At 36.4% G+C, this 26,820-nt stretch overlaps 1 protein-coding gene across 1 annotated transcript; it reads right to left on the bottom strand.

Annotated features, from left to right (window-relative positions):
- Positions 1-5,929: 5,929 nt before the first annotated feature.
- Positions 5,930-26,503, bottom strand: LOC149259269 (pentatricopeptide repeat-containing protein At1g11290, chloroplastic-like). The gene is made up of 3 exons (XM_089417957.1): positions 24,739-26,503; positions 20,706-20,714; positions 5,930-8,917 (listed from the first exon to the last, which is right to left on the bottom strand). The coding sequence occupies exons 1-3, from the start codon at positions 26,398-26,400 to the stop codon at positions 6,752-6,754; spliced, it is 3,837 nt and encodes a 1,278-aa protein (XP_089274083.1). The 5' UTR covers positions 26,401-26,503; the 3' UTR covers positions 5,930-6,751.
- Positions 26,504-26,820: the final 317 nt, after the last annotated feature.

The following is a 26,820-nucleotide window of genomic DNA, read 5'->3' as shown; positions in this document are numbered from 1 at the left end:
TTCATTGAGATGAATACAAGTTATGACAATCTTCAATGATTGATAGGGTGAAAAGGAGGCTTAGGTTGTGTTACTCAAATCAATATTGTGTTTCTTAAATCAATAGTGTGCATGTAATAGACCTCTAAAATGAAGACCAAATACTTTTGTAGTGGAGTGTTAGGTCCCTATAATACTAGTGTAGCCCCTGTATTGTTATTGTTGTGCCCCATAGAAACCCAATATTTTCATTGTTGTGCCCTTACATTATTATTGTTATGTAGGCCCTAGTTATATTTTGACCCTTCAGACTCTTATATGTACCAATGAGGTCTTGTCATTTGAATCATCCAAGAATTGCTCATTTATATGATGTAAAAGGAGGTTGTCCCCTTGAAGAGGCTTATTCTCAAGCCGTTGGTCTATATTTTTTTTTGTGATCTAATTACATAACATTGGTATCAGAACTTTGGATCTTAGGCCTTTGCTACTTCAACAGGCCATCATGGTATTTTCGGTATAATTTTTTTAATTTATTTATTAATTTATTATTTCCTTTCTTCTTTTTCTACGAGGCTTCAGAAGATAAACATTTTACCATGTGGATTCTAAATCTTGTTGAACTTATTGTATAAATTTCATATCTTGATTTGCTATATTTTCGAAAATATAGTCCAATAAATTTGGGGTTTCTACATGCTAGAAAATTTAGTCTCAAACAGGTGATATGGGGAAAATTTTCATAACTTTCTCTTCGAGCATCGGAGAATATAAAACATGTGTTGGATTGAGATAACCATTTTTTCCTCCTTAGAATGTGTGCCGATATTACTTCTCAATGAGTTTAGGTGCCATTATTCAAATGAAATTCAAGTCCATAGGTATTGTAAGAACCCTAAGTAGATTTAAACCTCATGCTTACTTCAAAATTGAGTTTCAACTGTCTACAAAGTGCTAAGGTATTTTCCCTATAGAGGGCGAAAAGCTAAAGATGGAGTAAATCCCTTGATTGTTTCAGACTTGCAGATGTATTTGATCCTTTATGAACATACATATTACCTTAAAACCACCTGCAAATGAGCTCAATGAAACCCTTACCAAATCATAACTCTGTAATTCCTGGAACTCTTCCAAAACTGGCAAGAAGCTGGAGTCTTCTGATAGAGGAAGTGTCCGAGATTGCCAACTGAAGGCATGTTCAGGCATCTTTGTCTCTGGCTACAACTCTGAAACTGGTGTGGCAGGTTGTGGCTCAGGCTCGCTTGATGTGGCTTTGAAGCTTGTAGATGACCATCATTTCCCCCCCTGTCAGGTACAAGGTGAGAAAATGGAGAAGACTCAACTGCAAGACTGTTTAATACTCTGGAACAAGTTCTAACATGCGTTTGGAATATCTTCTTGGCTGTTGATGCCCATTGCCAAGAAGCGATCCATCCAAGATGAATCTTTGTTCTTGCAGGACGTTTGTTTTTGAAGCATCTGTGTGAAGAATGGTTGGTTTTATGACAGTGCTTACATGGATGAAGATCAAAACAGTGATCTTTCAGATGGCCAACTCGATCACAGTGTTGGCATTTCACGATCTGTTGTTTTTGTTGTTGTTGTAGAAGAGGGGCAGAGTCTGGAATAGCTGAAGCTGAACTGTCATGAGGAGCAGGTGAACTGTCATAAATGAATCCAGCACTCTGAAACTGAATGGGCTTGGCATAGTCTGGAATATGAGAGGACAAGTCCTTGTCATATCCAAGACCAGTTCTGTGCTTGTTGTGGACAAGCTGTTCCCAAGGTCTGATGATGGGCTTGGGAAGTGCAGACTGAGTTTCTGCATCTGCATGTACAGCTACTGCTTTATTGGGTACTGAATCTGAATGAACTTGAACAATATTGACTTGCTGTTTATGGGAGTCTGCTTCATTGTTCTGAACAGAAACAGGTTCAGAATGATGACTCAACTGCTGTAATTCTTCTCGCTGTAGCTTTGTCTCAAGCTGCAAAAACTCAATATCTTCTTGTACATTATACAAACAGGTTCTAATATCAACCAAAGAAACTTTGCTTATTCTCACTGTATCATGATCTGAGGAATGTATGAGAGTTTTTAAGAACTCTAATATTTCAATAATTTGAGTCATTTCTTGATATCTTTACTAAACGGAAAAAATATATCTGGATGCAAAAGTTCAGCAAATCTCTCTCTGAAAATTAGCCCAAGCAGAACAAAAGCTTCTTCCTTCCCTTCAAATTTACAAAATCAATAGGTTTTCTCTGTCAACAGCAAAACTCTTCACATGGCAGCCAAAGTTTAACCCAGACCACAATACACGAATGGGTCACTAGAGATAAAGATAAGATCGCGCAGCAATGAGTGGAGTGGAAATAGAGATGGATCTGAAAAGAAAATAATACAACAGCAGGATTGAAGTTTTAAAAGTGTGGGCATTCATTCACTCAAACTGTTCTGAATCTCTATCTCAATTCGTTCACCATGCTTTCTATATCAAACATTTCATTTTATGTTCTGCCAAACAACATGAATGAGCTTACCGCGCATATCAATTGCCTTCTTAAAAGAATCCCAAACTCATCCCACACATTCAATGCCAATTGCAGTGCAGAGAAACGCATTAAAAAATTGTGTAACACCAACAGGTTCAAACAGGGCCCGCCTGTTATCTCGATGGGACATGATGCCCCCTCATCCTCTCTGCAACAACGCACCACATTAAAAAGAATTTATATAAAAAGTGGCTACGGACATGGATCTACCGCTTCCACTTCTCCTCCACTCTCCATGAATTTTGTCGTTTTGGAAAAGAGTTTTGCCTAGACACTTACAGCTCATTAACCATTCTTGGACAGACTTCCGCCTCGACCTAGAAACAAAACACGCACACAAAAATTTAGCTTTCACCGACGTACTGTCGTGGGTCAAAACCTTTAGCGGTGAGGGTGAGAACCCATCTGCAGAACCCTTATCTATCTACCCATTTCCACAAAATCTCAGCTTTACCAACCATGTTACTGGATTTCCATGCTCTTTTCACGGGTTCTGGCTGCAATTTCTTTTATTATTTTGTCTCCCTTTTCCGGGAAGGGCTAAACAGTACGACAGTGTCAAGGCCGTGCCGGCAACGTCGACTCTGTTCTGCAAAGCTCGAATTAATGTGACAGTGATCCTTCAGAGGCTCGGACACCCGATTCGATGAAGACAAAAACTGATAGCATTCAGAAGCTTTTGCCTTAAGTTTGAAAACTTACTACTTCTAATGCAGCTTCTGTTGTTGTCGCCTTGTATGGCTACGTTTCGGGTTCGAAGCTCGTCGCCTTTAAATGAGAAAAAGATCCTGAAATCTGAGGCGATTCGCGGTAATCTAACAGAGAGAAATAAGTGATGTCAGGAGACAGGTCGCAGGGTCATGTCTCGACGGCGTTGCGAACTGCTGAATGAGGTCGTCAGGGGATCGAGTGGAATCCCACGGGATTGCGCGCCGCGTTTTTCTGGATATGCGAAGAGACTGGAAGTAATAATAAACCAAGTGGACAAAATTTCATCAGAGATGCTGCCTCCACCCGTCCAAACAGGTTTGAAAGGTATAGCGGCCTATTTGAGCAAAGTTGAGGCCACGATAGGTGTTTATAACAACAGATGCAGGATTGATTTATTCATACATTGTAGAAACCGCGCAGAACTTTGGGAAGATAATACCATCCTCGTAAAAGCTAGAAACGGGAGGTTCTAAGATCGAAATTAGTGTCTGACAGTGTAAAACATTCACACAGAAAAATTGAATGAATTATAATTTAATAAATCAATCCCTCTCGGTTATATGGAACGAGTGAAACGACTAAGGTGGAGGAATAGAAATGACTGTTCGTTTCATTTATGAAGAGTCTGAGTGACTACAATGGAGGAATAGAAATGACTGTTCGTTTCATTTATGCGGGGTGAGCTGTAAGCACAGTAAGCTTGTCGATTTATGAGCCGAAAAAGATGTGGATGGCTCAAGAGAAGGACAGGTCCTCGTTTGAGAAGATTGAGTCGATACCAAGAGAGGGAAATGAAATTAGCAAACAAGCATGGCAGCTCTTCATCAATTGTCTTCACAGCTGTTTGGAACAAAGCCAGAGACTAGGCGTTACATATGGGATGCGTTACTATGCTCAGCAGAATGGCAGCCAGAATGGCGCTGACCAATGGCAGGTATTACTTGCTGGAGGTATTCTTTCCAAAGGGGCAGCGATACATTCAAAGATTCATGCTCAGAGGGACAGTAGGAGAACGCTCAGGAAAAACTGATGCGCAGATAATGTCAGAGGCGCTCAGGACAGAGGGCGATAGACTCAGCAGTGGCAGCGCTATGTCAGGCATATGCGCAGAGAATATTGTGGACAGATGCGTTTATGCAGACAAAGGCGTTATAAGGCAGCGCTTGAAAAGAATATGGCAGAGGGCCAGGACTGCCATGCACATAACAGGCCACAGAAAAACAAGTGGCTCTGATACCATGTTAAACACACATGGACAGCAAAGACTAGGAAAGATAAATCATGTGAGTTCATTTTTCTTATTAACAGGAGATGTACATTTATAGTACAAATATGTGACTCTTGGGTTTCAGATCCCAAGGTCTCTTGGACTGCTTAGTCTTTTCGGCTTCCACACTAACCCTTTAGGATTAGATGTCCAACAAGAAATATAAATTAATCACATATGTAAGTAGGTTTGATATTCATTGACCAGGTAAAAGACAAATATGCCAGTATGTATAGTTTGTGGAAAATGGTAGGGTAAGGTAAGCTAGGGTAGGTTAAGTTAAGTTAAGTTAAGGTATCCACCATAAAATTTATTTATTAATTTATAACAAATTATTACTATACTTGCATTGCATTTAGATTAATGTTTGAAGATTTTTTTGGTTTAAAAGGTGCTAAAAAAATCCAGCTCTTTTGTTTCACTGTCACCGTTATTTTTCAATCATGGCCATGGAATAAGGTTCACAGATTTTACAATAGGGAGAATTTAACGGATAATAAAATATCGTCCTCCATCTTGTAGCAGCAATTCATTATGAAGAATAATATATAGAGGAATTAAAATGAACGTTAATTTTAGCATTGATTCTAATAATGTTGTTTCTGAACATTGATTCTAATATTTAGCAGTTAAATTTTAAATTCAGAGATATCACCTCTTTCAACAACCTACAGAGCATTTAGCAAATCCATCTCAGTTACTAACGGTAGAGGACAGTTAACAGAGCCGGCTATGGAAGCCCCCTTCCTATTTGCTCCAATGTAGCCTCAACTAATGGTAGTTTCTCAGACATTACCAGTACTTTTTGGATGTGGCAACCTTCCTCATATTGTAAACTCATAAGGCTTTATAGATTACTGGATCATCTACAGTGTGGCTCCTACTTTGGCTTTCCTCGTTCTCTTTTTCCGTTACAGTGGCCATTTTGACGTTTTTGTTTTATGGATCCTGTGCTGTTTGGTAACCATTATTAACATTAGTGGCATTTGGTTTGTATGTAGTCTGATAAGGATAATCCCATCTTGTTATTTTTTTGAATTTTGGGTAACAAGATTGGGCTTTATTTGTATAAAAACCAAAAGGAAAAGGAAAAAATGTTTGGATTAATGGCTCGTCCTGCCTTTTACTTTTAGTATTTTTACCTTTATGGGAATTTATTTTTTAAATGACATCATTCTCGATCTTATATACTCACTCCTTTAAATGAGTAGACAGTCACACTGTATATGAACATCACAGGTATTGTTAATGTTCAATGGAAACTACATCAATAGGAAAATAAAATTTAAGTTATGATAGATATTTCAACTGTAATTTTCTAACTAGCATTCCCTTAAAAAGATCAAATCTATTAACAGCACATCAAAATGTAATCAACTTCAGTTTTATTGGAAAATCAAAACTACTTATGCCTCTTTAGTCTTTCAAAATCTGCTCAAACCCTGTAATTCACAGAGCATAAGGTAGGGCCAAGGGGACAACCAAGCACTATAAACAAAAATTTCAAAACCAACCACCGCCGTTTCTGTTGTAGGTGCATGTCTACTAGGGTTACAGCAGGGTCCTTGCAAGCCATGGGAAGGGGGAAAGATGGAGAAGGGTATCCAAACTGACTTTTTTTTTTTTGGGAAAATGTGAACTTAGCAGGACTGTATGAAAAGGAAACCGCAAGAACAAAGTTTATTAGAAGTGCGACATGGTCACCACAGTTAATGTAAGTTCAGGATTCTCTTGCTTTTGAGCTCTTGAGATCCAAATTACAAAATGAAAGGAGGTAGTAACGTAAATGAAATTCCTTCCCTCTTGATGGTTTTGGAAAAGCTTTCCAGCAATTTTTTTTCTCAAAACGAATCAGAAGTGTTGGAATGAGAGTTGAAAAAAGTCCAAGAAACTTGTATCAACTTACTTTCTAGATTGATCAAGAAATTTAATGGTCCAGCGTTTCTTCTTTGGGTTGTGAAGAACAGGCAGACTCTGCGTTGAAGGGAGTTGTCCATGATGGGATGCACTCGAGAATACAGGCAAATGATTTTTCAATATCAAAATAGAACACAAGTACGGCCTAGAAGATGTGCTAATAGGAAGCCCTGGGTTCTTGAAGAGCAAGGGCATTTTCCTAAGAAGATAGATCCAATTTTCTCTTTGGAAAATGTAGGACCATTAAGAATTTCTAGATGGGTTCATCTCCTCAGCCTCCCAAACGAACTCACCGTAGTGTTTGTTTGTAACATCTTAGCATCACCAATAATCCCTACAAGAACACTCTCCATCCTTGAAATGATGATAACGGTTGGCATCTCTGAGCACAATTTCTCGTGCAACAATCTTGGAGACAAACTTTGTTGCACAGTGGCAGTCACCACACACTCGAAGATTTTTAACAACTCGAATAGTTGTCCCAGGGGATGTGTTTAATAGCCCAAATGCAATTGCCAGCCTCTCACTATGGTGGCAAAGAATTTGTTCCTTCTCCTCTTCAATTACATCATTAAGAACATAACTCACATCAGGAACATACCCTGCTGCCTTCATCTCCCAAGATAACCTCTCCAACTCTCTATAGATTTCCTGCATTTGTGGGTGCAAATTGTTTCCTATAGAGAAAGCATGCACCTGTTTATTGATCTCAATCCAACTACACCCAGGTGTCTTTCTTATGCCTCTGTCTTTCATCATTTTCCTCACCTTTTCAATGCCATCCCACCTGTGAGCTGCAGCATAAATATTTGAGAGAAGTACATACGGAGCAGCATTTTGAGAGTCCATCTCAAAAAGACGCTCTGCTACCCGTTCTCCCAATGCTATGTTATTATGTACTCGGCATGCACCAAGCAAACAACTCCACAAGGCTGCATCAGGTTCTATTGGCATTTTGCTGATAAATGCTTCTGCTTCTTTCAAACACCCGGCACGTCCAAGAAGGTCCACCATGCAGCCGTAATGCTCCATTGCAGGTTCAATATGATAGTATTCATTCATACAATTAAAGTGTTTATAGCCTTCATCCACTAGGGCTGCATGGCTGCAAGCATATAAAACAGAAACTAAAGTGACATTGTTTGGGATGATGTCATTTTGTTGCATTTGTTCAAAGAGTTTTAGTGCCTTCTCACCATAACCATGCATAGCATATCCCCCAATCATGGCCGTCCAAGATACAACATTTCGTTGATGCATGTTGTTAAATAGCTCATCTGCCTTCTCTATCCTCCCACATTTGGCATACATATCTATCAGAGCATTCAGTAGTACAATATTTGACTCTAATCCACTTTTGATTATACTTTCATGTATCTCTACACCTTGTTCCAGAGCCGCCAATTTGGCACATACTGGGAGTATACTTCCATAGGTTTTTGAGTCTGGATTCACACCTTCAGATTTCATTTGTTGAAAAAGTTCCAGTGCCCGCTCCCCATGCCCATTCTGTGCGAGTCCTGCAATCATCGCATTCCATGAGACCACGGTTCTCTGAGGCATTTCTTCAAAGAGCTCCAGAGCCTTATCAACAAGCCCACTCTGTGCATATCCCGAAATTAATGCTGTCCAGGAAAACACATTTCTTTCAGGCATTTTTTCAAACAGCTTCCGAGCCTCTTCAGTAAGTCCATTCTGTCCATATCCTGCAATCATTGCATTCCATGAGACTACAGTACGCTGATGCATTTTGTCAAATAATTCATGGGCTTTTTCTATTCTACCACATCGAGCATACATGTCTACAAGGGCAGTCGTCACAAAGACATTAGATTGAAATCCACGTCTTATTATTTCTTGATGGATTGCCACACCCTGTTCCAGAGATGCCAAGTTGGCACATGCGGGAAGAACACTTACAAAAGTGAAGTGATTAGGTTGGATGCCCGTTAACTGCATTCGGTGAAACAGTTCCAATGCTTCCTCAGCACAACCATGCCTTGAGTAACCTGCAATCATGGCAGTCCAGGAGACAACATTTCGATGAGGCATTTTGTCAAACACTTCACGTGCCATCTCTAAGCAGCCTTGTTTTGCATACATGTCTACAAGGGCAGTCGCCACGGAGACATGAAATTCAAACCCATTTCTTATAATTTCTTCATGGATATCAATACCATGTTTCAGAGATGCCAAGTTTGCACATGCCGATAGTACACTCGAAAAGGTGAAGTGATTGAGTTGCAAACCTGTTTGCCCCAGTTGATGAAACAGCGTCAATGCCTCCTCAGGAAGCCCATGCCTTGCACAAGCAGCAATCATGACAGTCCACGAGCACACATCTCGTTCGGGCATTTGATCGAAAACTCTGCGAGCGTCCGCCAGACTTCCACACTTAATGTACATATCAATCAGCTTATTCTGTACCAGTCTGTCTTTAGTAAAATGGATTCCCCTTTCGATCATGAGGGCATGAATTTGCTTGCCCTCAGGTAAAGTTTTCCTGTGAATGTAACATTGCAAGAGATAAACATATGTCAGAGAGTCTACACGGCTCTTTGTAATTTGCAAAATGTTGAATGCCTCCTTCAAACGGTTTTGTTTACAGAGTGTTCTCACATCCTGCACAGAAGAGTTGTTGGCTTTGACCTGCACACGAGAACTAGTGGAAGTAGACAATCCACGCTGAGGCTGGAACACAACAAACAATACCGACATTTTCTTTTTCGATTGATTGCTTAAAGCGTGTCCCATTTTCCATTGCTGTTTACTGTCTCAGAAAGAATCAGGCGAACAGCGATTTTAGTTCCTCGCCCTCCTTTCATGGGCATATTCTTTGACCAACAGTTCCCGCTATTCTAATATATTCGCTTAGCTAATTTTTTTCACTAGTTATATATATCTGTTTCCATTATACGGTCAAAGTTTCTATGCAAAGATTTTGCTTAATTTATTATAAATCTGAATATAAAAAGTTTCATCATATTAAAATTTAAACTGTTTAAACTTAAACAATGAGTTACACAATCACATTAGTATGGTTGATATATAGATCAAATAAAAAAACTAAAAACATCATTGTTCCTAACATTTATGAGACCCGGAAACAGATATAGTTTATTTTTACCCAAAAATAAATGGTTGTTTATCTTTAATTTAACATTAGATTTTTAAAAACCGTTTATCTTTAATTTAAGGAGTTGTCTATAATGCGACTTTTTGGAGATTCTGGTGACGGAATCCGGTGGAAGAAATTGAGGTTAAATCTTGATTTGTTGCCGTTAAAATGGTTTTTTAACTGTATATTTGGATTTGGCACCTTGAAAAACCCCTGGGACGCTTTGATTGTGCAGAAACTAGCTATCAAACTTGCGATTCCAATAAATTGCTGCCAGATTTTGACCCGAAAAACCCACCTGAAAAGCCTCCAAAAAGTCGCATTATAGACAACTGCTTAATTTAACATTAGGTTTTTAAAATTCTGGTTTATTTTTAATTTAACATTAGATTTTTTTTGTTATTTTTTATTATTATTTAAATTCATTTTTTGTTATTATTATTTAAATTCAGTTTTTGTTATTTTTTATTATTATTTAAATTTATTTATATGTAAGGTGATTGATTGAAGTTTAATTATGGATTGATTAATAATTTCCATTTTTATTAGTTACTACGTTTTTGTTTTTTATTTCATTTTTTTATTTTTTATTTTATTTTTTTTATTTTTCTATTATTTCCATTTTCATGAATTATAGTTTCCACATTTAAAAAATAAAACACATATATATACAAAATAAACAGAAATATTAAAGTGTATATATGTTACTATAAACAATATTAGTGAATCATATTTCTTAACTTTTCATGATTACATTCAACCATACAATATTTTATTTCTATCAGTTGTTTTATTTTCGTGATTAAATCTGTCTTTATTATCTTTTAGTTTAATTAAGCTATATTTAACCTAAGCGGCAGGTACTCGCTACTATAAACCATTGTTTTCATTTCGTAAATGCAATGTCTAACTTCACTATTACTTATTTTACTTTGATTTCATTTCATAAATACAATGTCTAACTTCACTATTGTTTGTTTTATTGCTTATTTTGTTGATATAAATATTTTCCTCTATTTCATTATTTTTTATCGTATTCACAACTTCTATACTAACGCAATCATATTAATAAATATGATTTATATATGCCATATAAATATATCATACTAAAAATTAATATTTAATATGATTAATATATTCAATAAAAATATATCATATTAAAAATTAATATAAATGTTATTAATTATTAAAAAACAATATTAATATTATTATTAATTAATAATATAAATAATAATTATCTTAATAATAAATATTAATACTATTAAAATAATTATTATAAAAAAATATTAATACTAACCCATCTTTAATAAATATAAATATAAATATTATTAAATATTTTTAATAAATAATAATAATTACAAATATTATTAATAAGTGAAAAAATATGAAAAAAATTATTTAAATAATTATTATTGTTAATTATTTAATATTTTAAAAAATTATGAATAATAATATTAATAGTAGATTTTAGATTTTTTTAATCTATATTGTAAATGAGAATGTTTTTCAGATTAATTACATCATTGGAATTTGGTCCATGTTTCAAATCAATTAATGTGATTCATCCTCCTCAAGACAAAGGTGAAAAATCCATCCATCCAAAAAAAATAGCAAAAATCATAACCGTTAAGAATTAGCTATTGAATTAATTAAAATAATATTTAGTTATAAACTAGGTATTGTAAATTAGTCATTATCAATTATATATAAAAATTAACTAAATTAAAATTAAAATATATAATTATAAAGTCAATAAATCATAAAGATCAAATTGTAGGAGTAATCATAAGATTAATATTATTATTAATAATAAATAAATATATTTTATATTTTATATAAAGAAATTAAGAATTTAGAATAATAAAATTTAGAATTTAGAATAATAAAATAAAAATGAGGATGAAATTAAAATTGAATAAAATAAAATAATTAAAGAATATAGGTAAATTTTACTCGGTAATTAATTAATTAAAATAAAGAAATAACAAGGGGGAAATCAAGAAGATGATAAAAATGCAATGTTGTGTATTAATTAAAATAAAACTCACTGGTCAGTTCTATGAAAGAGAGTCTGAACCAGGACAGTCTGGCTCTGGAGAACGCTCTACATTGTTCATGTACATCACACAATATATAGTAATAGCAGATTTAGGGAAGTTAGAACCATAACCAAAAAAATAGAAACTAATTCCTATCCTGAGGTCTCGTGAAACAACTCACTATTCTAAGATATTCTCCATTATCTCTAATACTCCCCCTTAATGGAGAAGGGGTTCACAAATATGCCTAACATCTCCCTAAACATTTCAAACTTGATTTTTCCAAGAGGCTTAGTGAAAATGTCTGCAACATTATCACATGTATTACAATATACCAAATGGATTTCTTTTGATTACACTTTCTCCTTGACAAAATGGAACTGTGTATCAATGTGTTTAGTGTTCTTTTGAAACACTGGATTATTGGAAAGTTTGATTGAACTCTGATTGTCGCATTTGATCGTTGTTGCATCTTTCTGTTCTTCCCCAACATCCTGGAGAAGTCTTCGCAACCAAATTGCCTCACATGTTGCTACACACATAGCTTGATACTTTGCTTCCACTGAAGACAAGGAAACTATGTTCTGTTTCTTGATGCTCCATGTAATCACCCCGGATCCAATGTTGAATGCATAGCATGTTATGGATCTGCGATCGTCTACATTTATAGCCCAGACTGAATCTATAAATCTTGTCAATCTAACATCAGAGGAATCAGTATAAATAATACCATAATCTACAATACCTTGTAGATACCTCAAAACACTTTTCGTTGCATTCCAATGACTTTCAAGTGGCTTGGACATGTATTGACTTAGCACACTGACTGCATAAGCCAAATCTGGTCTAGTAGTGGTCAAGTAGATTAGGCTCCCAACCAGCTGTCTGTAAAGTGTCGCATCTACCTCTTTAGAGCCATCCTCACTCTGCAGTTTGATGTTCTGTTGTAATGGTACTGTTGTAGGCTTACACTGATCCATCCTAAATCTTTCTAGTAGTCCTTTGACATACTTTCCCTAAGACAAAAATGTTTTTCCTGAATCTCTCCAGATCTCAAGACCCAAACAGTATCTTAATTCACCAAGGTGTTTCATTTCGAACACCTGTGACATCTATTGCTTATTTTCTTTGATTAGATATGTAGCATTACATGTAATAATCAAATCATCTATATACAAAGAAATCAACACTATGTGCCCTTGTTCATCTTGCATGGTATAAAGATTAGGGTCGTTTTTGCTTCTGTTGTAGCCAAATTGTAGAAAAAATGAATCAATATTTTCATACCAAGACCTGGGTGCTTGCTTTAGTCCATAAAGTGCTTTCTTTAATCTACAGACTAAATGTTCTTTCCCTTTCTGGAAAAACCCTTCAGGTTGCTCTAAATAAACCTCCTCTTTCAATTCTCCATTTAAAAATGCAGACTTTACATCTGGTTGGTGAATCATCCAATATTTCTTAGTAGCAAAAGCAATCAACATTCTGATGGTATTAAGTTTAGCTACGTGGGCAAAGGTTTCTTCATAGCCAATGCATTTTTTTTGTGAATACTCCTTTGCTACCAATCTAGCTTTTAATTTATCTATAGTTCCATCTGCATTAATCTTTGGTTTATACAACCATTTACAACCTATGGTTTGTTTCCCTCTAGGAAGTTCAACCAGTTCCCAAGTGTTGTTTCTGATTATAGATTCATATTCCTGTTCCATAGCTGTTTTCCATTCACTACATTCATTTGCTTCCTTATAACTAGAAGGTTCAACAATATTCATCATACTAGTTATAAAAGCATTTTCCCTATATCTTGCAGGTAATTGAGCTTTCCTACCTGATCTCCTAAGTGGTGGGGTAGCTTCAAACCTTGTTTGATCATCATTCTCTTTTTCTTCCCGCTACTGTTGTATCTGCTGTTGTTGTTGCTGTTGTTCATCTTCTGCCTTTGTCTGCTGTTGATCCTGATTGTTTCCTATTTCTTCACTTTCTTCTTCCACCAAGTACGGAATATCCCATTCCTCATTGTGCTTATCAGATTCTTCATGATCCTGCTCATGGAATATGACATCTCTACTAACAAAAATCTTGTGAGTAGAGGGATTAAATAATCTATAAGCTTTATATTGTGAACAATACCCTATAAAGGTACATCTGATGGCTTTTGAATCTAGTTTTCTTCTGTCTTCCTTTGGAATATGGGCAAATGCTTTAGACCCAAATACTCTTAAATGTTTTACTATAGGCTTAAATCCATATAGTGCTTCATAAGGAGTTTTAAACTTAAGACTCTTTGTAGGACTCCTATTTTTCAAATAAACCACAATATTCAATGCTTCAGCCCAAAAACCATTCGACAAATTCTTACCTCTCAACATGCTTCTAGCGCATTCCACCAATGTTCTGTTCTTTCTTTCTGTTACTCCATTTTGCTGAGGAGTATGGGGTACTGTGAATTGCTGTAATATTCCATGGTCTTTACAATACTTGATAAGCTCATCCTTCTTGTATTCTCCCCCTTGATCGGAGTGGAGAATTTTTATCTACTTCCTTGTTTGTTTTTCAATCATATTTCTGAACTGCTTAAAGTATTCAAATGTGTGACTCTTCTTACTCAAGAAATATACCCAAGAAAACTTTGTGCAGTCATCAATAAACAATAAAAAATATAGTGCACCTCCTAATGACTTTGTTTGCATGGGTCCACAAAGATCTGTGTGCACTAATTCAAGTATATCTCTCTGTTTCTTCTCTATTCGAATAGGGAATTCTTCTTTATGCATATTTCCTAATGTACAGGCATCATAATCATTATGTACTTGTTTTAACATAGGAAGATCTCTTACCATTTCCTTTTTCTAAAGTAACACCAAATCATTGTAGTTGATATGACCAAATCTCTAATGCCACAATGCTTCTGTAGTCAAACATGCTGCTATTAAAGCTCGAATAGGTGTTGGTCTTACATCCAATTTGTACATACCTCCTGTTTGAATTCCTGTAGCAAGTGTATTCATGCCATCTAGAAGATCTTTAATAGAGCAGTTAGATTTAAAAATTCAACTTTAAGATCTTGATCTGTAATCATGGATATAGAAATCAAGTTCTTTGTTATACCGAGCATATACATAACATTATAAATTAGTCTTACATTACCATTAGGTAAAATGACAAAAAAATTCCCACATCCTTTGATCTGATGACTTCTATCGTCACCTAGGTAGATTTGTGCCCCGTTGTTGATTTCTTTAAAATCTTCAAACCATTGCTTGTTCCTTGTCATATGTGTTGATGCTCCCGAATCTACATACCAGATGTCTGCATCAGAATTCTCATCATGGTCTGCCATGAACAATCTGAAATTTCGCTCATGATTATCATTCGCGAGATGACCTGCATGTCGTTTCTGCCTCTGCTGTTCTTCATGATATTTCTTCTTCCTTCTCTCTCTAGCTATATGACCCAGTTTTCCGCAATAAAAACACTTAATTATAGATTTGTTTCTATTCGGATTCATACCTTGGGTCGGATTTGGTCTTTTCTGCGAGCTTCCTCCATTCCGCTGTCGTGGATTTCCTTTTCCTTTGTAGAAGTTATTTTTCGCCATCAATGCAAGATCAACACTCTGGGGCTTCAGAGTTGATCTTATTTCTTCTTCTTGCATCAATATTCCTATCAGTTCTTCAAACTTCAAGATTTTCTCTCCCACATTTATCCCAGTGATGAACATTTGGTAGTCATCGGTCACACCATTCATGGTAATTGTTACAAGATCTGTATCTTCAACTGTATGACCAATGTCTGCCAATTTTTTCTTCATATCTTTGATCCTTGCTGTGAAGGCAGCCACTGTTTCATTCTCATCCATCTTCAGGGATAAGATCTTTCTCTTCAGGAACAAAATACGATTGGTATTTCTAATCGCATACAGATGCTTCAAAATTCCCTAGATTTCGCTTGTTGATTTACATTCTCTGATATGTGGTATGATGCAGTCTTTCACTGACATCTTCAGTAGCGTCCTTGCTTTACCCTCACACTTCTCCCAATCTGGGACTGATGCTGATCCAGCTGTTGGCTTCTGCTCATCCCCATTTGCAATCATCCAAGCACTCTGCACTTCTAGCAGAGTCTGCATCTTGAATTTCCAATTCGCATAATTGGAGCCATCGAGCTTGTTATGCTCATTCAAGCATGCTTCAAACATTTGATTATTCATCTTGGCGATTTAAAAAAAATTGACAGGTAAAAAAAAATGTTAGATTTACCCGAGATCTGTGTCAAAGATAGAGATCGTTGATCTCCAATGTTGTTTGATCTCGCAACACACTCACAGATCACCGTGGCTTCCTTCACGGCCTCCAGACAGCCTTCTGTTGTCAGCCTCTGCCAGGATGCAGCCTTCTCTCGGCAACCACCACCAAAACGAAGCCCCTCTTTTTTGTTGTGTTGTTTGTTGTTTCCCCGACCTCACAGCCTTCTCTAGGCTTCTCTCACCACGATCGTCGCACTTATCCATCATGGAGTCGCGAAGATCTTCACGCATGTACACTTGATATCTGCGACGATGAACAAAATGAAAACACGCAGAAGGTGTACAGTGTGATCTATGCGGTTTTTCCTCACGCGACGATTTCACGTTAGGCACAACTGGCAAGTTCCTCACTCAGTGAACAGGTTTTCTCAGCCCTGCAGCTCTAATACCATGATAAATATGCAATGTTGTGTATTAATTAAAATAAAACCCACTGGTCAACTCTACGAAAGAGAGTCTGAACTAGGAGAGTATGGCTCTGTAGAACGTTCTACATTGTTCATGTACATCACACAATATAGTAATCACATATTTAGGGAAGTTAGAACCATAACCAAAAAAATAGAAACTAATTCCTATCCTAAGGTCTCGTGAACCAACTCACTATTCTAACATATTCTCTATTATCTCTAACATAAGAGAGGGCCATAATCCAATTCCTACTTAATTTCCAACCATCATCCCTGTTGAGATTGATTGCATGTTTCTTAATCTCAATAGTCTCTCTTAGCTTCCTATGGTGGAAGCGATCAACCATTGCAATGACCCTTGCATCCTCAATGCAGACATGGTGCTTATATTTCTATGCATGTTCAACTAGAGCTGATGAGCAGGAGTGCTTGTGCCTAATATCTGTTGCATGCTCCTGGATTCTCTGGTTAATGGAGTGGCATGTTTGTCCAATATAGGGAATCCCACAAGAACAGGGGATTGAGCAGACCCCTTTCATTTCTTTAGGGTCTATAGGGTCCTTATCAGATCTGAGAGTATTTCTAATGGTATTAAGGGATTTGAATGAAGTAGAAACTTTATTCTTTTTAAGAATATGGCAATCTTGTCAATGGTCCCTTAGATAAACATGAGTTGCACCTTAGAGAGAGGATCATCCCAAGAAGGCTTAACCCTAGAATCTTTACTGGCTCTTTCAAAAGCCTTGAGGCCTTGAGATCTGCTATAGCCATTATTTTCAAAAAATATTAGAAGATGAGATTTTTCCTCCTCTAAGAGTTTTTCATCAGAAATTCTTAAAGCACGGGTGGCAAGAGTGCTCATAACCCCGAATTTTCGCACCAGAAAAATGATGAGAACTGGAATGAAGATATTGTTCCATGTGAAATTTTTGTGAAATACTTTGTGAGAAACGAAACCATCTTTCATTCTAGAGAGAAGGATGTCAAGGAAAGGAAGACACCCATTTACCTTAACCTCCATCGTGAATTTGATGGAGTCTGATTAGGAATTAAGATGGTTAAGAAACAAATCTAATTTCTCGCGACCATAGGACCAAATGACACAACTATCATCAACAAACCTCTTCCATTTTTTAGGGCGAAATTGAGCACAGGCGAAGGCCTTAGTCTCAAAATATTCCATGAATAAGTAAGCAACTATTGGTGAAAGAGGAGAACCCATCGCTGCCTCACAGGTTTGTTCAAAGAACTCGCCTTGGAAACTGAAGAAAGTAGAGGTGAGGTAGAGGCCAACCAATTTGGCAGTGTCATTGTTAGTATTCCTCTCAAAATCTTCCATGAATAAGTTAGCAACTATAGGTTGAAGAGGAGAATCCGTCTCTATCTCATAGATTTGTTCAAAGAACTCGCCTTGGAAACAGAAGAAAGTAGAGGTTAGGTAGAGACCAACCAATTTGGTAGTGTCATTGTCAGTAATCCTCTCAAAATCTTCCATGAATAAGTTAGCAACTATAGGTGAAAGAGGAGAATCTGTCTCTATCTCATAGGTTTGTTTAAAGAACTCGTCTTGGAAACTGAAGAAAGTAGATGTGAGGTAGAGGCCAACCAATTTGGCAGTGCCATTGTTAGTATTATGATTTAGGACATCAATGGCATCTTGAATATGATTACTGACATCAATGGCCTCTTGAATCATATTTCCATCCTTTAGAAAATAGCAAGAAAAAACTAGAATTGTGGATGGAAGAGGGTTATCCATTCATTCATATAAACACATTTTACAACCAAATCATCTTAAATTGTAATGTTATTGACATTAATATATTTAATAGTGGATCATTGTATGATGTTATATTTAAAATTAATCAATTACATCTCTTTAACATTATAAAAGCAAAGTAAAATAGAATCAATTCTTTAGAATTGCAAAACACAATCAATAAATTATTAAACTTGACTTTATATCAAACAACCATTGTATTAATAATATAACAACTATTTATAACTTCATACTATTTTATATTGCTATGATTCTAATAATAAGTTTGTCACATAGAGTGAAAATGAAACATGCCTTTAAAACTGGATAAATATTTTAGCAATTTTTCACAATTCTATTAAAGTTTAATGTTAATGTTTGTTATATTATTTTTGATTCAACAATTTTAATTATGTTACTTATCAAGTTGTTTCACCTTTTCAAAATAGCCAAATAATAAGGCACAGTGAAGAGGATACGTCTGGTGTATCACATAAGGGCTCTAAGCTAGCTCTTGAGTCATAGGGGCTAGATTAATATTTCTGAAAGTAGATATCTTTACCTGATAGATACCTCATCATTTGGGTGTTTAGAATTTATTGCATTTCATTTTAAAAAACCCCAAAGAAATTGAACTCTTCTACTAGGTAAGGATTGTCATTGTTCTAGGACATTTACCTTAGTGTAACTTTCTTCTTAAATTATTGCATTTCATTTTTTAAAAACCCAAAGAAATTAAACTTGTCATTGTTCTAGGACATTTACCTTAGTGTAACTTTCTTCTTAAATCATTGCACTTCATTTTAAAAAAGCCCAAAGAAATCGAACTCCTCTACTACTTAAGAATTGTCATTGTTCTATGACATTTACCTAAGTGTCACTTTCTTCTCAAATTTAACCTCTTACTACATTGTTTAAAAGATAATAAAAAAATCATATATTTCTATTGTATTTCATTGTTCATATATTTTGTTTCATTATTACTTTCCGCATTCTCATTCGTCCTATTGACATTCTTTTGCACCTCTCGGTCTGATTACTAGCCTACAATATTTCTATATTTTTTGTTTTAGAAATAATGCATTTATTATAATTATTTTCAATATTGTAAACCACCTTACTTAAATGGAATGAAACGTGCTTTCACATAAAGTTTCGCAAAGACAACTTTGTAAAATCAGTGGAGAGAAAATCGGCATTCTCCAATTTGACAAGAACTGTACTTAATGTAATGGCATTTCTTCCCCGAAATGCAATGCACTAAATCAACGTAATTTTTAATAATAAATATTTCCAATCTTTAAACTTTACCATACGCACTCTACTAGACACCCGTTAATTAACGTTCCGGGTCAAAGACGAATTGACACAACGAAAAGTCACGTTTACTCAAATGCATTTATGGAAGGATAAATTTGTGGATCGTGTAGAGTCCAATAAATATTTGGTGAGTGAAAGCTTCTGCAAGTAAAAAGCAGAAGAAAATGGATGGAAATCCAGGCAGGAAAAGGCCGAAATGTGAATTTAGTGACCAGTCGGAAAATAGGACTAAAATAAATAGTGATTCAGCCAGGAAAAGGCGGAAACGTGAATTTAGTGACCAGTCGGAAAATAGGACTGACCGTACGTATAATATCAGTTAATTTTATTTATTTTGATCTTATTAAGTTCTACTTCTAATTTGTGTGCCTTTTATGGTTTTATTTTTACTTAGTCCTTGGCGGCCTTTGCGATGACATTGTGTTGGGCGAAGTGGTCCCACAATTTCCCTGGTATAAGCGGCCGGTCCTTGCGCCGCTCAGTCGATGGTGGGCCCATGCCATGACACACACTTTCCCATATTACGCCCGTCTACAAAATCCTCGTATTCTTTCCAACTCCCTTGTTTTCTTCCACACTCCAAGCCTGGAATACCCTGAGTATAACGCCCTCTGCATATGGCTTTACAACGACGACGAAGGAACTCTGCGGAATTTTCCGGTACCTGCTGTTCCTGAAGAATCAAGAAGTCATACGAAATTTGTGCGCGATGACAATGACGAACGTATATATTCCTTCACTCACCTCCGTCGTGACGGCCAAATCGCGCACGACGTGAGCGTGGTGGATCTGAGAGACGGCAACGTTCGGTGGAAGAAACTCCCGCAGTTGCCTGCGGTTCAAGTCGTGTTGAGTTGTTCCTCCTCTGACAATGGCGGCCGTTGTACTACTTATCATATACTATGGGTCCCAAGAGACCCCCACGAGCTTCAGGAAGATGATTTTTTTGTGTGCACGCTCCACGCAAGGAACGACATACCTGAAACACAATCTCAATTCCAATTCCAGTGGCAACCTGAGTTGGGTGACACTCGTGATGATTTAGTCAATAAATTATTTGGCTATGTTACAGAGGATGAACACCCAACATATCTTGAAATTACCCTACCGTTAACTTTTGATGGTAAAACTCCCAAATGTATTTACGTAACGTGTGATCCCAACAAATATAATACAGTTTTCAGCATTGGTTTGGAAACTCCTGAGTATTTGTTGATGCAGTTTGAGAATGACAGGCGTCTCGAACAAGAAAGCAGTAATTCTTGTAATGCAACTTTGTATTACATGACTGCTTCTGAGGAAGCAGGGATTCGTGAAGTGAACATTTTCAAGCTGAAGTTAGATGATGAGAACTGTTGGAATATTGAAGAAGAGTCGGAGTGGGATGCATTCTGGGACAACTTGATTCCTGTTTTCCCAGAACGTGAGGAAGGTAAAGCAACAAAAGTTTCGTCGCAGAATTTTTTGGAATGGGAGAAAAGGACGTTCAACATTGAGCAGGTTGTGGATATCGACAACATCAAGGTGGCGCCAAAGAGTGTTCGTCATGTCTACAGTTTAGTAACAGTTGTGTGGATATAGCCGGCCATATATTTGCCTTTTTAAAACTAGAGTTCTGTTTGGGCATTAAAAGAAAAATGAGTCAAAAACACTGGAATGTTCATTAAAAAAAATGTTCAATTTGATTGGTAGAAATAGTATTTAAATCTTGTTTTTAATGATGGATTCAGTACCATCAAAAATTTTTAAAACACTTAAAATTTTGAAATTTAAAATTTTGAAGCACATGATGTGCATGATATGACGGCTGGGGCGGAAGGCTTTCGCACCCCAGGCTTATTCGATTCCTGCGGAGGCGTTCATTAAGGCCCCTTGGCTACGGCGATATTTGTAATGGCTATGCCGTAAAAAATTCTGCTGGCTTTGGCCATATTCATTGAAAAATCTCGCGGGCTATGTCCAGTAATATTATGTGTCCAGTAATATTATGTTGATAAATATTCGTCTTCCAGAAATTAAACCCAGTCACATTTAACATACTCACAAATATACCCATTTAAATAATTGTTAAGAAAGTTAATATGGAGCATGTTGGGTTGACTTTACACAAAATAACGTTAGTAAAGAAACTACTTTTATAAGGCAACTTTTAAATATAGATTCACTGCCCATTAGCTTGATGTAATTAATATTAACCATACTAATGAGAAGTTATAATAAATCAACTCGAGAACTTTTTGTCTTGTCCAAGTGTAACGTTAAAGAATTACTTTTAAAGTAAAAAAAAATGTTTTTATGGGTAGAAAGTTAAAAAAAAAAAACATTTCAAAAGATTTATGGTTCTTTGCGGAATTATGAGTAGAAAAATTTCAAGGAATAAATGTTGGATGTAATTAATATCAATAATATTCATGAAAAGTTATGATGAATCAATTCAAGAGCATTTTGTCTTGTAAAACTATAAAGTTAAAAAAAAATCACTATTTTTTGTTTCAAGAGAATTATGGTTTGCTAGAATTATGGATAGAAAAATTTCATTCATGATTAAAAAAATAGATGTTTAGTAAAGTAATTATTTATTTTTAAATATTTATTAGAATTGAATTGTTTTTGGAATAGTGTAACTTTAACTTATGTATTAAAAATTTATGAATCAATATAAATTAGAGAAAAAATTATACAGATTAATTAACACTTTGATTTCAATTAAATGCAGATTTATAATGATGTTTAGATGTTTCTTCTAAACATCAGACTACATACAAACCAAAGGCCACTGATGTTAATAATGGTTACCAAACAGCAGAGGATCCATAAAACAAAAACGTCAAAATGGCCACTGTAACGGCATAATAAAATATCGTCCTCCATCTTGTAGCGGGTATTCATTATGAAGAATCATATAGAGGAATTAAAATGAACCTTAATTTTAGCATTGATTCTAGGATTTATAAATGTGGTTTCTCAACATTGATTCTAATATTTAGCAATTAAAATTTAAATTCAGAGATATCACCTCTTGAGCGTTTAGCAAATCCATCTCAGTTACTAACAGTAGAGGACAGTTAACAGAGCCGGCTTTGGAAGCCCCCTTCCTATTTGCTCCAATGTAGCCTCAACTAATGGTAGTTTCTCAGACATTACCAGTACTTTTTGGATGTGGCAACCTTCCTCATATTGTAAACTCATAAGGCTTTAGAGATTACTTGATCGTCTGCAGTGTCGCTTCTACTTTGGCTCTCCTCGTTCTCTTTTTCCGTTACAGTGGCCATTTTGACGTTTTTGTTTTATGGATCCTCTGCTGTTTGGTAACCATTATTAACATCAGTGGCCTTTGGTTTGTATGTAGTCTGATAAGGATAATACCATCTTGTTATTTTTTTGAATTTTGGGTAACAAGATTGGGCTTTATTTGTATAAAAACCAAAAGGAAAAGGAAAAAATGTTTGGATTAATGGCTCGTCCTGCCTTTTACTTTTAGTATTTTTACCTTTATGGGAATTTATTTTTTAAATGACATCATTCTCGATCTTATATACTCACTCGTTCTTTTAATGAGTAGACAGTCACACTTGTATATGAACATCACAGGTATTGTTAATGTTCAATGGAAACTACATCAATAGGAAAATAAAATATAAGTTATGATAGATATTTCAACTGTAATTTTCTAACTAGCATTCCCTTAAAAAGATCAAATTTATTAACAGCACATCAAAATGTAATCAACTTCATTTTTATGGAAAATCAAAACTATTTATGCCTCTTTAGTCTTTCAAAATCTGCTCAAACCCTATAATTCACAGAGGATAAGGTAGGGCCAAGGGGACAACCAAGCACTATAAACAAAAATTTCAAAACCAACCCCCGCCGTTTCTGTTGTAGGTGCATGTCTACTAGCGTTACAGCAGGGTCCTTGCAAGCCATGGGAAGGGGTAAAGATGGAGAAGGGTATCCAAACTGACTTTTTTTTTTTTTTTTTGGGAAAATGTGATGTCTGTATGAAAAGGAAACCGCAAGAACAAGGTTTATTAGAAGTGAGACATGGTCACCGCAGTTAATGTAAGTTCAGGATTTTCTTGCTTTTGAGCTCTTGAGATCCCAATTACAAAATGGAAGGAGGTAGTAACGTAAATGGAATTCCTTCCCTCTTGATGGTTTGGAAAAGCTTTCCAGCAATTTCTTTTCTCAAAACGAATCAGAAGTGTTGGAATGAAAGTTGAAAAAAATCCAAGAAACTTGTATCAACTTACTTTCTAGATTGATCAAGAAATTTTAAGGTCCAGCGTTTCTTCTTTGGGTTGTGAAGAACAGGCAGGCTCTGCGTTGAAGGGAGTTGTCCATGATGGGATGCACTCGAGAATACAGACAAATGATTTTTCAATACCAAAATAGAACACAAGCACGGCCTAGAAGATGTGCTAATAGGAAGCCCTGGGTTCTTGAAGAGCAAGGGCATTTTCCTAAGAAGATAGATCCAATTTTCTCTTTGGAAAATGTAGGACCATTAAGAATTTCTAGATGGGTTCATCTCCTCAGCCTCCGAAACGATCTCACCATAGTGTTTGTTTGTAACATCTTAGCATCACCAATAATCCCTACAAGAACACTCTCCATCCTTGAAATGATGATAACGGTTGGCATCTCTGAGCACAATTTCTCGTGCAACAATCTTAGAGACAAACTTTGTTGCAGAGTGGCAGTCACCACACACTCGAAGATTTTTAACAACTCGAATAGTTGTCCCAGGGGATGTGTTTAATAGCCCAAATGCAATTGCCAGCCTCTCACTATGGTGGCAAAGAATTTGTTCCTTCTCCTCTTCAATTACATCATTAAGAACATAACTCACATCAGGAACATACCCTGCTGCCTTCATCTCCCAAGATAACCTCTCCAACTCTCTATAGATTTCCTGCATTTGTGGGTGCAAATTGTTTCCTATAGAGAAAGCATGCACCTGTTTATTGATCTCAATCCAACTACACCCAGGTGTCTTTCTTATGCCTCTGTCTTTCATCATTTTCCTCACCTTTTCAATGCCATCCCACCTGTGAGCTGCAGCATAAATATTTGAGAGAAGTACATACGGATCAGCATTTTGAGAGTCCATCTCAAAAAGACGCTCTGCTACCCGTTCTCCCAATGCTATGTTATTATGTACTCGGCATGCACCAAGCAAACAACTCCACAAGGCTGCATCAGGTTCTATTGGCATTTTGCTGATAAATGCTTCTGCTTCTTTCAAACGCCCGGCACGTCCAAGAAGGTCCACCATGCAGCCGTAATGCTCCATTGCAGGTTCAATATGATAGTATTCATTCATACAATTAAAGTGTTTATAGCCTTCATCCACTAGGGCTGCATGGCTGCAAGAATATAAAACAGAAACTAAAGTGACATTGTTTGGGACGATGTCATTTTGTTGCATTTGTTCAAAGAGTTTTAGTGCCTTCTCACCATAACCATGCATAGCATATCCCCCAATCATGGCCGTCCAAGATACAACATTTCGTTGATGCATGTTGTTAAATAGCTCATGTGCCTTCTCTATCCTCCCACATTTGGCATACATATCTATCAGAGCATTCAGTAGTACAATATTTGACTCTAATCCACTTTTGATTATACTTTCATGTATCTCTACACCTTGTTCCAGAGCCGCCAATTTGGCACATACTGGGAGTATACTTCCATAGGTTTTTGAGTCTGGATTCACACCTTCAGATTTCATTTGTTGAAAAAGTTCCAGTGCCCGGTCCCCATGCCCATTCTGTGCGAGTCCTGCAATCATCGCATTCCATGAGACCACGGTTCTCTGAGGCATTTCTTCAAAGAGCTCCAGAGCCTTATCAACAAGCCCACTCTGTGCATATCCCGATATTAATGCTGTCCAGGAAAACACATTTCTTTCAGGCATTTTTTCAAACAGCTTCCGAGCCTCTTCAATAAGTCCATTCTGTCCATATCCTGCAATCATTGCATTCCATGAGACTACAGTACGCTGATGCATTTTGTCAAATAATTCATGGGCTTTTTCTATTCTACCACATCGAGCATACATGTCTACAAGGGCAGTCGTCACAAAGACATTAGATTGAAATCCACGTCTTATTATTTCTTGATGGATTGCCACACCCTGTTCCAGAGATGCCAAGTTGGCACATGCGGGAAGAACACTTACAAAAGTGAAGTGATTAGGTTGGATGCCCGTTAACTGCATTCGGTGAAACAGTTCCAATGCTTCCTCAGCACAACCATGCCTTGAGTAACCTGCAATCATGGCAGTCCAGGAGACAACATTTCGATGAGGCATTTTGTGAAACACTTCACGTGCCTTCTCTAAGCAGCCTTGTTTTGCATACATGTCTACAAGGGCAGTCGCCACGGAGACATGAAATTCAAACCCATTTCTTATAATTTCTTCATGGATATCAATACCATGTTTCAGAGATGCCAAGTTTGCACATGCCGATAGTACACTCGAAAAGGTGAAGTGATTGAGTTGCAAACCTGTTTGCCCCAGTTGATGAAACAGCGTCAATGCCTCCTCAGGAAGCCCATGCCTTGCACAAGCAGCAATCATGACAGTCCACGAGCACACATCTCGTTCGGGCATTTGATCGAAAACCCTGCGAGCGTCCGCCAGACTTCCACACTTAATGTACATATCAATCAGCTTATTCTGTACCAGTCTGTCTTTAGTAAAATGGATTCCCCTTTCGATCATGAGGGCATGAATTTGCTTGCCCTCAGGTAAAGTTTTCCTGTGAATGTAACATTGCAAGAGATAAACATATGTCAGAGAGTCTACACGGCTCTTTGTAATTTGCAAAATGTTGAATGCCTCCTTCAAACGGTTTTGTTTACAGAGTGTTCTCACATCCTGCACAGAAGAGTTGTTGGCTTTGACCTGCACACGAGAACTAGTGGAAGTAGACAATCCACGCTGAGGCTGGAACACAACAAACAATACCGACCTTTTCTTTTTCGATTGATTGCTTAAAGCGTGTCCCATTTTCCATTGCTGTTTACTGTCTCAGAAAGAATCAGGCGAACAGCGATTTTGGTTCCTCGCCCTCCTTTCATGGGCAAATTCTTTGACCACCAGTTCGGGCTATTCTAATATATTCGCTTAGCTAATTTTTTTCACTCGTTATATATATCTGTTTCGATTATACGATCAAGTTTCTATAGAAAGATTTTGCTTAATTTATTATAAATTTGAATATAAAAAGTTTTATTATATTAAAATTTAAATGGTTTAAACTTAAACAATGAGTTACACAATCAAATTAGTATGGTTGATATATAAATCAAATAAAAAAACTGAAAACATCATTGTTCCTAACATTTATTAGACCTGGAACTAGATATGGTTTGTTTTTACCCAAAAATAAATGGTTGTTTATCCTTAATTTAACATTAGAGTTTTAAA

This window comes from Pinus tabuliformis, chromosome 6 (genome assembly GCF_031772625.1).
Source record: "Pinus tabuliformis cultivar Carrire ecotype Pingquan chromosome 6, CPIR1, whole genome shotgun sequence".
In the NCBI taxonomy this organism is placed as follows: Eukaryota; Viridiplantae; Streptophyta; class Pinopsida; order Pinales; family Pinaceae; genus Pinus; species Pinus tabuliformis.
Note: the sequence above shows the minus strand (reverse complement) of the source record. Positions and strands in the feature narration are given on the sequence as shown.